This window comes from Saccopteryx bilineata, chromosome 9 (assembly GCF_036850765.1).
Source record: "Saccopteryx bilineata isolate mSacBil1 chromosome 9, mSacBil1_pri_phased_curated, whole genome shotgun sequence".
NCBI classification, from domain to species: Eukaryota; Metazoa; Chordata; class Mammalia; order Chiroptera; family Emballonuridae; genus Saccopteryx; species Saccopteryx bilineata.
The window spans coordinates 83271854-83284819 of NC_089498.1; the positions used below are offsets into that span (position 1 = coordinate 83271854).

General features: G+C 51.1%; 1 protein-coding gene across 3 annotated transcripts in view; it reads left to right on the top strand.

Annotated features, from left to right (window-relative positions):
- TSPAN14 (tetraspanin 14) overlaps window positions 1-12966 on the top strand; it is a 77135-nt gene that overhangs the window by 49412 nt on the left and 14757 nt on the right. For all 3 annotated transcript variants that reach the window (XM_066242871.1, XM_066242872.1, XM_066242873.1), the window contains 3 exons: window positions 8076-8126; window positions 10179-10325; window positions 11613-11783. In XM_066242871.1, coding sequence (XP_066098968.1) covers window positions 8076-8126; window positions 10179-10325; window positions 11613-11783 — 369 coding nt within the window. The remainder of the gene's footprint in view (window positions 1-8075; window positions 8127-10178; window positions 10326-11612; window positions 11784-12966) is intronic.

Below are 12966 nucleotides of genomic sequence, written 5' to 3' on the forward strand. Positions count from 1 at the left end.
GGGGCAGAGAATGTTTTCAACCCAGCAGAGGATGCTGGTGTCCTGAGGCCCCTGCTGGCCTCAGCTCTGCCTCCCCAGCGGAAGGGCAGGGCCTGCTCAGAATGGCTCTCTGCCCCAGGAGGATGCTTCTTTCAATTCTGTAGCCCTCCTATGGCCCAGGGAGGGTCACCCCATTTTGTAGAGGAAGACAAGTTTAGAGATGCTCCTGGACTGTCTTGGAGTCCTATCTCCAGGAAGTTGCAGGGTGGGGACTGGAGCCGGACCACTGACCTCTGCCATTGCACTTTCAGTGCTGCTCCAGACTGCCTTAAGTTTCAGTGGTTCACCCCTCGGGTTTCCTTCTGGTTTTCTTTCTTTCTTTTCTTTTTTTTTTTTTTTTTTGGTGACAGAGACAGAGTCAGAGAGAGGGATAGATAGGGACAGACAGACAGGAACAGAGAGGATGAGAAGCATCAATTCTTCATTGTGGCATCTTAGTTATTCATTGATTGCTTTCTTACATGTGCCTTGACTGCGGGCCTTCAGCAAACCGATTAACTCCTTGCTCGAGCCAGTGACCTTGGGTCCAAGCTGGTGAGCTTTTTGCTCAAATCAGATGAGCCCGCGCTCAAGCTGGCGACCTTGGGGTCTGGAACCTGGCTCCTCTGCATCCCAGTCCTATGCTCTATCCACTGCACCACCGCCTGGTCAGGCGCCTTCTGGTTTTCTCTGAGGCTCCCATAAGTGGCCCAGGGGAGGGGGCTTTGTGAATATTAGCCTCCATCAGGAGGCCGGAAGGGCAGAGCCTGAACGTGGTGTGCCTGCTGCTGCTTAGACTCGAGCGTGTTGAGTAAAGACCGGGCCACACAAATTGCCTAAGTACTTTCACACACACTGGGACAGACTTGTACAAGAAGCTGCTTTGGCATTCTTGATTTGAAACCGTCCTCCAACCCAGTAGGGCCTGGCCAGCTGTCTGCACACTGTTGTGACTTGAACCTCCTTGGGTGAGCGTGGCAGGCATGCTCACATGGTAAGTGGATCAGTGTGTCTTCTATGACAAGTTGGAGCTGGGTCAGCCTACAGTGCCCCAGAGAACCCCTCACCTTAGAGGGCCCTTTGCCTAAGGTGGAAAGGTCAATACTGAATCTTTACAGCCACAGTGATCTTCACCACCTGATGGACGATGGAGTCCTTGGCTTTAGAGGTGCATAGCTTTGAAGCCCCTTCTGTGAAACTCCCACATCCCCAGGTCCCTGTGGCTGGCCGCTCTTCTTGGCATGGGTGGCTGCCCTGTGGGTGGTGAAATGATGGATATCAGAAGGGTCAGAGACACTCAGGTTTGGTTTTAACTCATGGCCACCAGCTAGACATGTGACTTTGGGCAAATAACCAAATCATACTATATCTGAGTTTTTGTACTTGAAAAGGGGGGGCAATAGTACCAACGTTGTGGACACGGAAGGGCCTCTGTCGGGGTATTCAGTGTTTAACGCCGCGCCTGGCGCCCAAGGAAGGGCAGTGCTACTGCTGCAGTGGTCACTGCAGTGCATGTACCTGGCGGCCTGAGGCTGGCCTGCCTTTGGGCTTGTTGGGAGTGGGACCCTATTCTTTGGGAGGGAATTTAATCATAGGAGAGAGACAAGGAAGGTTACTCTAAAGCTGCAGGCTACCCAGCTGAACTGTCATGCCCAGAGGGTTGGCAGCCTGTGAGGACAACCCAGTCCCTTGACCATCTGTCTGAGAGTCCCTATGGGAGCTGGCAACGGTCCTGGCTCATTCACAGGGCTGTTGTGTGAGCTCCCAGACAGGTTACTTCCCGGTCTCGTCCTTCCTCAGTTAGCTCGTCTCTGAAACAAGTGTTGGTCCCCAGAGTTTCTGCCCTGGGCCAGAATTCACTAAACCCATGATCTGCCATGTGACCCCCTAGTTCCTGTCTTTTGTGGTGCAAGTTAACTATAGTTCTTCCTTTAAAACAGGATGGAAAAAAACACAAGCCCTTCTTTGAGCCCAGCCCTTTTGAGAGGAGAGCTGTGCTGGTGGTGGGGAGCTGGCACTAGTGGGCGCGATTGAGTGAGGGGTTTCTGGGGGGCAGGCCTTCCTCACCACCCCACATGGTGCCAGGCGGTGGGTGCGCTGTCATAGAATGCAGTGATCTGGGCTGGAATGCTTGTTGGGACACTGCATAGGGCATAGGGATGGACGGCCTCCAGGCCCTATCCTGCTCTGATCCTCGCTTCCTGGTTAGGGCTTGGCCTTGGCCCTGGGCTAGCCTGGGTGTTGGCTTGGCCCTCTCTTGCTTTGAATGCACTGGGATTGAGTGAGAGCTGTGAGAGCTGGGAGCGCCGGGGGGAGAGCAGGAGGACCCCAGGTAGGGACTGCTCTGCTTTGGGAGCTCTGGTGACTCACTCATTCGTGCCCACTCTACACAAAGGCCAGTACTTCTCCAAAACAAATCTGCCCTTAGAGGGCCTAGGTGGGGGAGACCCAGTAGACAGACAGACAGCTCATGTGGTCCTGGGTGGTTGCCACGAGGAAAGTCAAGCAGGGCAGGCGGGCAGGACAGTAAGGGGGGCATCTCTGAGGAGGTGAAATTCGAAGAGACTGGAATGAAGTGAGGGAGGAAGCCAGGAAGTGATCGGAGGAAGAACATTCAAGGCCAGGGGTCAGGAACCTTTTTGGCTGAGAGAGCCATGAATGCCACATATTTTAAAATGTAATTCCGTGAGAGCCATACAATATGTTTAACACTAAATACAAGTAAACGTGTGCATTTTATGTAAGACCAACACTTCTAAAGTATAATAAGTCTCTGAATTCTTTTTAATAGCATTGTTATGCTGTTGCTAACCAGTGATGAATAAAGTACTTCTTACCATTAATGAGACTTCTGGTGCTGCATGGTTTTGCTGATGGCTTTGTAGTCTGGTTGATATATGGTGAGGTTAAGCTTCATGCAGGCGTTGAGGCTTCCATCCGTTAAACGTGATCGTAGGTTGGTCTTAACGTTCTTTAGATGTGAGAAGACTGCTCACATGCATACGTAGAGCCAAACATTGTCAGTACAGCAATACTCACACACTGCAGTGTGTGGTATGTGATGGGAAGCGCAATCCAAGTTTTGACAATCAGCTGGTCCGTGGGTTGAAGTTTTTTCATTTCTCCCCACTTGTGTTTGCTCGCCAACTCTGCTTGCTGTCGTTCAAGTCTTTCCAAATCTTCATTCAGTGACTTGAACTTATTCAGCCACATGTCTGAGGGCTTTAGGTCAGCAGCTTGTAGCTCAAAATCTCTGACAGAGACACCGGGGGTGTAACTCAGTTTGGCACTGTCACTACACACTTGTGAGGATGGGTGATGAACTTAAAAAGATGAGTGTGCTAACGAAATTCTCCAAAGCGCGCTTTGAATGACTGCAGGAGATTAGATGCGAAGCCCGCTAGCTGCTGGAGATCAAGATGTTGAGCAGGGTCACTTGCTATGCATGCATCTTTAAACTCTCCCAGTTTTTCAAAGTGTAGTAAACGACTTGTTTCAATGTCTGTGATGAAGAGTTCCAGCTTGTTTTCAAATGCAAACACTGCTAGTTGAAGGGATAAGATTGTATTTCCAACACCTTGCATTTTCACATTGAGCTGGTTCAGATGTTCAGTCATGTCCACAAGATAGTAGAACTTCAGGAGCCACTCAGTTTAGCTAACTCAGGATGCTTGACATTTTTCATTTCAAGAAAAGTCTGGATTTTGCTCAGACAAGCTGCAAAATGGCTGAGCACCTTCCCTCTTGACAACAACACACATTGCTGTGCAGAAGCAGACCAGGATAATTATTCCCAACTTCATCCAGCAGTGTTTTAAACTGGCGATCATTTAAAGCTCAGGCAACAATAAAGTTGACCACCTGAATGACCAGCAACATCACCTCACCACGCTGCTCGTCACACATCTGAACACAAAGCGCCTCTTGATGTAGGATGCAGTGAAAACTTAGGATGGGTCTCTTTTCATGTTTACGAAGAAGCGCTATGAATCCTGTTTTTCCCCACCATGCACAGAGGACCATCAGCACACACCGAAATAAGTTTATCCATCGGTAGATTTTTTTTCTTTAGCGAACTCAGTGAAAGACTTGAATAAATCCTCACCTCTTAGGGGGTTGGCTCTTTCATAGGCAAAACAGCAAGACTTTCCTCATGTAGTGCGTCACGTCACCGACAGCATACCTTGCAGTCATGCTGAACTGGGATAAATGGCTTACGTCTGTTGACTTACAAAGCGAGAGAAAAGAATGGTGCTGCATTTATGTCCTTCACTTGTGTTGCCTCAGTTTGATTTGCCATCATGATGGTGCGATTGTGAACAGTTCTTGCCGACAGAGGCATGTCTTTTATTCTTTTGATTATCTTGTATTTATCCAAAAAGTCATCAAAAAGTTCATTGGCAACATCAAGCATGAATGTTTTGGCATAGTCCCCATCTGTGAATGGCTTTCTGTTTCTCACAATTGGTAAAGCACCAGCAAAGCTAGCCGAATTCCAGTCACCTTGTTGTGTCCAAACAGGGAGTTGCTGCTGACTAGCTTGCACCCTGCACAGTAGGTCTTGACATGCTTTCTTCCTGCTGTCCCCTGCTGGATATTTTGATGCAAATGTAGTATGGCGTGTGTCGAAGTGCCACTTTATATTTGACCATTTCATCAATGCAATTTTATCACTGCATATTAGACACACTGCAGAACCTACTCTCTCCACAAAGGCAAATTCCTCTGTCCATTCCTGCTGAAAAGTACGATACTTCTCATCTTTTTTTCTTTTAGCCATCTTCTTCATCAAAAGGATTCCCGCAATTAGCTAGCTGACTACTTGATTAAAAGGAGGGAAGTTTACTTCCTGACCTCACAATGACCCATGTACATTATCCAATAAAAATTTGGTGTTGTCCCGGAGGACAGCTGTGATTGGCTCCAGCCACCCGCAACCATGAACATGAGTGGTAGGAAATGAATGGATTGTAATACATGAGAATGTTTTATATGTTTAACATTATTTTTTTATTAAAGATTTGTCTGCGAGCCAGATGCAGCCATCAAAAGAGCCACATCTGGTTTGTGAGCCATAGGTTCCCGACCCTTGTTCTAGGCCAAGGAAATAGTGTCAGGTCTGTGAGAAAGGATGAATTTGGCAATTTCAAGGATTAGTAACAACTCCAGGGTGGTCCGGGAGTAGGGTTGGGGCACAGAGAGGAGTCGGAGATGATGTTGGTGATGTGGGTGAAGCCTGGCCATGCAGGCTTTTGTGGGCTGTTGCAAGGAGCTTGAAATTTACTCTGAGTGTAAAAGGAAGTCATGGAGGGGTTGGAGGAGTGGACTTATGTCCTGCTTTAAAGGGTTATTCTAGTTGGTTGGGGATTGATGAGGAGACCTTGTGGAGGCCCCTGAGGGGGTGGAGCATGGACCAGTAGGATCGGGGAGTTGGGTAGAAAACTGGCCAAATACACTACGAGTTCTAGAGATAGAGGGCCCTGGTAGGCGACTTTGGAAATGGAGGGAGAGAGAGGCGTCAAGTACAAGGTCTAGGTTTTCTGTCGTAAACAAATGAGTAGGTGGACGGTGTTGCTGAAACTAACAAGGAAAGAGTTGTAGAGGAGCTGGTTGGGGTTGGAGACCAAGGCTCCATTGGGGACATGGTGAGACTGAAATGTCTTTAGATCTCTCGGGTGGACGGGTCAGGTAGACATTATAGAGCACTTGACTGGGGAGCTGCAGCTGGGTTGGGATTTGTGGGCCAGTGGTGTACGGTAGAGATGGAATTTAGAGCCAGGGGAGTTCAGAGATCACCAAAATGACACAGGGGAAGGCAGGTCGAGGACTGAGCTGTGAGTTTCGCAGCATTTAGAGAACTCCGAAGAGGAAGACAAGCCAACAGAAGGGACTGAGAAGTGACAGGGAGGGTGAGGGGCAGCTGTGAATGTGTGTTTCATGGTCCCAGAGCTGAGTGGTCTGTGCAGAAGGGGATGAGCAGCTGTGCCCGAGGAGATTAGAAAAGCTGAAAAGAAAACTTAGGGCCCTGGCCAGTTGGCTCAGTGGTAGATTGTCGGCCTGGCGTGCAGAAGTCCCGGGTTTGATTCCCAGCCAGGGCACACAGGAGAAGCACCCATCTGCTTCTCCACCCCTCCCCCTCTCCTTCCTCTCTGTCTCTCTCTTCCCCTCCCACAGCCAAGGCTCCATTGGAGCGAAGATGGCCCGGGCGCTGGGGATGGCTCCTTGGCCTCTGCCCCAGGCGCTAGAGTGGCTCTGGTTGCAACAGAGCGACGCCCCGGAGGGGCAGAGCGTTGCCCCCTGGTGGGCGTGCCGGGTGGATCCCGGTCGGGCGCATGCGGGAGTCTGTCTGACTGTCTGTCCCCGTTTCCAGCTTCAGAAAAATACAAAAAAAAAAAAAAAAAGAAAGAAAAAAGAAAACTTGACTTCCAGCTTTGGCAAGAGGGGAGTCAGTCATCGGGGCTCTGCAGAATGGTGGGGAGGGGAGCCTGCACGATTCCGTCGGCAGCAACTGGTCGCCTTCACACTGGCTTACCATGCAGTGAGACACAGGAGAGGAAATGGTCACTTGCCCCATCAAGAAAACAAAGACCTTCATCAGCTGGTTGATTCCTGGAGGTGTGAGCAGCACAGTGTCCTGTGATGAAGGGGCCTGGCTGGTCCCGAGGGTGGAGCTCCTGTGCCGTGGGCACCCTGGCTGTGTGCTCAGCACTGGCTCTGGCGCCTGAGATGGTGCCTGACACTCAGGATGTACTCAGTCAGGGTGCTGGAGTAGAGTGAGTGAGTTAAACAGAGGTTTGGGATTGGGGCCCTTCTCTGCCACTGTTTGGTGTTTTGATCTTGGCCCTTTTTGGCCTGCGTTCCCCTTTGTAAAGTGGAGAGATCAAGGCCTGGCAGGACTTCCTCACTTGGGGTCCACAGGCTGTGTGGGAACCAACTATGAGAAGTACGCAAACCCTCTGAAATTCCCTCTAAAATATTGGGCGTACATGCACTTTCTGAAATTGGTCTGTGTTGCAAAAGAGGTGAAGAACTCCTTGGGCTTTCCTTACAAGGCCTTTCCTTCCTACTCCAGCCACCTGGGCTCAGTGGTGACATTGGCAGGTACGTCCTGAAGCTGGAGAATACACTTAGCAAAGTTGAGAGCCATAGACTCCTAGCTTCATTATTTATCAGGGGGTCCTGATACATGACAGCTAAATGCTGGCATGGTATAAAAGAGTTCAACAGAAAAACAGGAGGCTGAACAATGTGCAGATTGTGAGGTGTTCTATTTTATGTGGGAAAACCCTCCCTGGTCAGGAGTCTGGGTAGTATATTGGGTGTGGGGGTGGTGGGGTGCATGTGAGACAGCCTAGCCCCAGTGGGCTCCTGCAGGTGGGACGTTGGGATTGCTAGTTTCTTGGTGTGAACATATTGTGTAGTGCAGGTCTGTAATGACCTAGCATAGCCCAAGCATGTATGCCCTGAGGAGGAGGCTTGGCCCTGGTTATTTAGCAAGTGGCCTTGGCATCTGCCTGTCAGTGTTTGAGTCTGTCTCCAGGACTAGAGGCCTGAGGTGGGTGGCACAGGTGGTGCTGGGCTCTGCGCCCTTTACAGTGGTGCTGCTCAGTCCTATGTAGAGCCTCAGCTGGCACAGGGAGCCGGTGAAGGCACCTGGGGCAAGTGGCACAAGGAGTGATGTCTTCTTACACACCAGACAGTGTGTTGCAGTGGAATGGGAGGAAATAGCATAGCTCTATGTCTTTGACTGGAATCTCTCCAGGACAGTGTGTCCTGGACCCTTTCCTCTAGATGGAGCTCTGGGGGTTGAAAGAGTTTGTCCGAATGTTCAGTGAAGGTAGGTGCGGGTTATCCAGAGAGCCGTGCTGTCCCTTTGTTCTGGGGTATAGACCCTGCCATCTGCAGGGGCCAAGGGGCTTTCTTGCCTTTGACCTACCCAGCACGGACCTGAGCCATTGACAATCTCCTACCAGCAGTGTCGATCGTCCTCTCAGAAGCAAGCATGGTGCTGGTTTCCAGTCTGACTGTCTCTCTCTCTCTTCCCATCCCCTGTTCAGTTGGCTGGAGTTGCCTTCCTTGGAGCTGGACTGTGGGCATGGAGCGAAAAGGTAAGTGTAACTGTTACTAGGTCCCTGAACTTCATAGAGTCAGAACCAGGTTGGTCCAGCTTTAATCGTCTCTTCCTCCTTGACAAGCATTTCTGGTGCAAGGTAATCATTGTAGTCAGTAATCTTTACAGAGCCAGCTCTTGAAAACACTGAACTTATTATGAAAGCTGCTTCCCCATACTAGGGTCTCTGCAGGAGGCCAGGCTGGGCTGGCTCACAGTTTGAGCTCTGAGCATGGAGAGCCCTCTTTTCTGTTCCTGGAAGCTCCACATCGCCATGGGGCTTGTCACAGCTGTGTTCTGGGCAGGGCGGGGGCCACCTCCCTGACCCTGTCTGTGTCTCTGGGAGCAAGCGGGTCCCTGTGTTTGTTCCCAGAGCTCTTGTCCTTGCCCACAGAGAACTCCTGAATCAGGGTGCAGGGCTCCGTTCTGTGCCCTGTGGGGCAGCGCCGGGGCTCCTGCACCTCTGCACCAGCTTGCCCAGCCTGTGCAGGACAGGTAGGACGGAGACCAGGCTCTTCCTGTGCTGCCACATTTTGCTCTGTGGGTGGGTGGCTGCTGGGGAGCTGGTGAGGGCTGAACAGGGCCCTCACTACAGGGAAGGAGGAGAAGGGGAGAGAGGAGCAAGGTCCAGCAGGCCAGGCAGGAAACAGTGGAAACTGAAGCTTCCTCTTGAGCCTCAGGCCCAGGGCTCTTTCTTCAGTGGAGCTTCCCTTTGCCTCCAGATGGAGAAGGCAGGAGTGTTAGCTCTGTGGGTTTTCTTGCCATGGCCTTAGGCACTGGATAAGGTTCTCCTTTGGGTCTGGGCACCTTCAGGGTAGCCTGTGAACCCCTTAAGGCAGGGGTCCCCAAAATTTTTACACAGGGGGCCAGTTCACTGTCCCTCAGACCATTGGAGGGCCAGACTATAAAAAAAACTATAAACAAATCCCTGTGCACACTGCACAGATCTTATTTTAAAGTAAAAAACCAAATGAGAACAAATACAATATTTAAAATAAAGAACAAGTAAATTTAAATCAACCAACTGACCAGTATTTCAATGGGAACTATGCTCCTCTCACTGACCACCAATGAAAGAGGTGCCCCTTCCGGAAGTGCGGCGGGGGCCGGATAAATGGCCTCAGGGGGCCGCATGTGGCGTAGTTTGGGGACCCCTGCCTTAAGGGCAGAGGCTGAGGTGCAGTGTCACTTGGTCCTAGTGATCTGGAAGCAGGTGCAAGTCATGACTCATAGCACCATCGTGTGGCCACGGGACAGGAGGCAGCTTAGCCTTAGAGCCCTGTGTTAGGCTGATCTGTCTGCCACCTAGTCCCAGTTGGGTTGCCTGGTCTGGCTGCTGCCTTCTCCTCCCTCCTTTGAATCCTGTAGAATTGCTCTGTCCATTTTGGTTGCCACGAGTCGCGTGTGAGTATTTATATTTAAATTAATTAAAATGAAATACAAATTACATTTCATTTCTTCATTTCTACTTGCCACATTTCAAGTGCTCAGTAGCACATGTGATCAGTGGCTACCGTTTTAGACAGTGCACATACGGAACACTACCATCACCCAAAAAGATTTGTGGACAGTGCTGCCTTTGGTGCCCCTGCTGAGCGTGCTTTCCATAAGAGTGCCCAGACGGAAGCCACTTTGTGATGCTCTTCATGCCCCGAGCGCAGAGTCAGTGCCCGACATCCAGGGTGAGGCTGGCAGCGTGAGGGCGCCCTGAGCACAGGCCACGGGGCCCTCAAGGCTGCCTCCACGCTGGCCTGGCACAGGGACCCTGCAGGCTGCAAAAGGAGCACGGGGTCTGCCTCCGAGGAACCCCCAGCCTGGGTAGAGAGATCAGCAGTGCTGCATGGGAAGGCCCTGGGGCTGAGGTGGCCAGGGATCTGCTGGGGAGAGAGGCCTCTGAAGGGCAGGGGCCACACTCTTGCTCAGCTTTTTGATGACACGATTGAGCCGCGCAAATAGGTCCCTGTCCTCCGTTTCTTTCTGGGCACAGCCACTCCCCCCCAGGGCATCCTTGACTCTGAGGCTGATGGTGCTCCTCTTTCTGTTCTTTCAGGGGGTGCTCTCCGACCTCACCAAAGTGACCCGGCTGCATGGCATCGACCCCGTGGTACTGGTGCTGATGGTGGGCGTCGTGATGTTCACACTGGGGTTTGCTGGCTGTGTGGGGGCCCTGCGGGAGAACATCTGCCTGCTCAAGTTTGTGAGTGGCCCCAGGGATGGGGTGGGGTGGGGGGCCGGTAGGGGTGGGCTCTGCTGGGCAGGCTTATACCTTATCTGGATGCTTTGGTAGCAGCTTTCCAAGCCTTCTTGGGCCCCATCAGTGGTGGGAGGAGGCAGCCCTTTGTACCCCGCTGCCCCATCCTTTAGTAAGACTGCGGAAAGTGAGCTGAGCCAGTCCCAGCTGAGCCAGTCCCGCATCCCTATAGAAAAAGAAGGCTGCTTCTCTAGTTTCCAGCTCCCAGGGGGAGGAGTCAGCTGCTCCCAGGCCAACTCCCCTCCTCCTCTCCTGCCTTTTATCTTCCCACTGGAGTTCTAAAGGAATTGTTTGTTTGCTGCTAACTTTTGCCCTTCCTGGCTAAGATCAAAAGATGTTGTCAGTAACATTAGGAAATCATTTCCTTCCTCCAGGGTGTGTAGAATGTGCAGTGTAGAATCCTTAATTTGCTGGCAGAACTGCGAGTCACCAAGAGTTTAGTTTTGTGTTTACACACACATTCATTTTGGAATGCTTTCTGTTAAAATTAAATAGCACCTGATAGGGGAACACATAATTGTGTTTCGCGGCATATTATTCGTTGAATTCATTAAATCAAGCTTCTTCTGGGCTTAATTTAAAAAGCAAAATGTGTTTTTTCCTTTAAAAGTGTTATGGTTTATATCTTGTTTCTGTGTAAATGGAGATTCCATTTTGGAAGGCCTTGCGTGTGTGTGTGTGTGTGTGTGTGTGTGTGAGCGCGCTTGTGTGTGTATTACTCTTTCTCTTAGGCTGCTGTGTGGCCAATGGAAATGGTGGAGGGAAGTTGGCCCAGTTGGCGTGGAGGGGTGTGGGCCTATGGCTGTGCGGGCCCTTGCAAAATGCCACCACTGTTGTGGCAAGGGGCAGCCATGCTTCCGGAGATGGCTTTGTGCAGCTGACTATCATAAACTCGCATGCTAAGTGGGTACTGCCAACATTGGCAACTCCAGAGTTGTACAGATCCCTGCCAGGAAACTCACATGTCCTTTGTGAGCTCTGCAACTTCAGGCACGCTGTGTGCATGAGTGAGCCTCAGTCTTATTCACAAGAAATGGCTGACACACGGGCTTGGAGCTTTCTCACACTTTTACTCGCATGACTTTTAAACCAAGAGTGCAGTGATGTGGGCAGGGAGGAGTCTCCATTTTTAGATGTGGCGGGGTGGCCAGGATCACCCAGCTAATGATGTGATCTCTGGTCTGAGGCTGTGAGGCTGGCCGAGGGTCACCTGCTCTTCTCCTCGTTCCCCAGTTTTGCGGCACCATCGTGCTCATCTTCTTCCTGGAGCTGGCTGTGGCTGTGCTGGCCTTCTTGTTCCAGGACTGGGTGAGGGATCGCTTCCGGGAGTTCTTCGAGAGCAACATCAGGTCCTATCGGGACGACATTGACCTGCAAAACCTCATCGACTCCCTTCAGAAAGCCGTAAGTACCGCCCGCAGCGGCACCCTGACAGAGAGCATGCTTTCCTGGTTCGAGTCTGTGTGTGCCACTTGGGAACCAGGCCGGTTGGAACGTGGAGCACGGGAGCCCTGGGGGTCCACCTCTGCCGCTGGTCAGTTTAGCCTAGCTTGCTCATGGTTGCCTGGCGTCCAGGGTCTTTGTGTACCCTCCCTCCATTTGGATTGGGCAGGCAGCCCAGCCATCCCCGTGGCCACCCTCCCCCAGGAGCCAGTCCTCTCCTTTCTCCTAGGCGCCCAGACCTCTCCAGCCCTGGCCACGCAGGTGGCTGCGGTCCCCTGGGTGCTGTGGGCACCAAGGGGCAGGGCTTCATCTGCTAAGCGCGTGACTCACTGTCTTCCTCCCCGGGACCTTTTCCCCTTCCTGTTTGAGAGGGCAGAGCGGCTTGGAGGAAGCTTCCTGAGATTGAGAGGAATGTAACCACCCTGAAACATGTCCCTGGGGCTTTGAGCAGTCCCAGGCCTGAATGACCTTTTCTCTAGCTGGCTTCTGGCCGCTTTGTGCAGCTGCACCTGGAGGCTGGGATCACAACCAGCCCATCCCCTGGGAGGAATTCACTCCCCAGCACACCGGCCTCTGCAAGTCTCTCCTTTGATCTGTGCTCCACCAGAAAGCCCAGCTCCCTCAGGAACATTGTTTTTTTTAAAGAAAATTAAATGTAATGGGTGACATTGATCAATAAGAGTACATAGGTTTCAGGTAAACATCTCTATAGCATTTGAACTCTTGTTTGCATTGTGTGCCCATCATCCAAAGTCAGGTCATTTTTTATCACTATATATTTGTCCCTCTTTACTCCGCTCCCTTCCCACCTGGCCTCCCTGGTCACCACTTCACTTTTATCTATGTCCATGAGTCTCAGTTTTATGTCCCACCTATGTGTGAAATCATGCAGTTCTTAGCTTTTTCTGATTTATTTTTTTCACTTAGTATAATGTTCTCAAAGTCCATCCATGTTGTCGTAAATGGCAATATGTCATCATTTCTTAGGGCTGAGTAATATTCCGTAGTATATATGTACCACATCTTCTTTATTCAGTTATCTACCAAAGGACACTGGTTGTTTCCATGTCTTGGCCACTGTGAATAATGTTGAGATGAACCGTGGGGTGCATGGGTCTTTACATACCAGTGTTTTTGAGTTTTG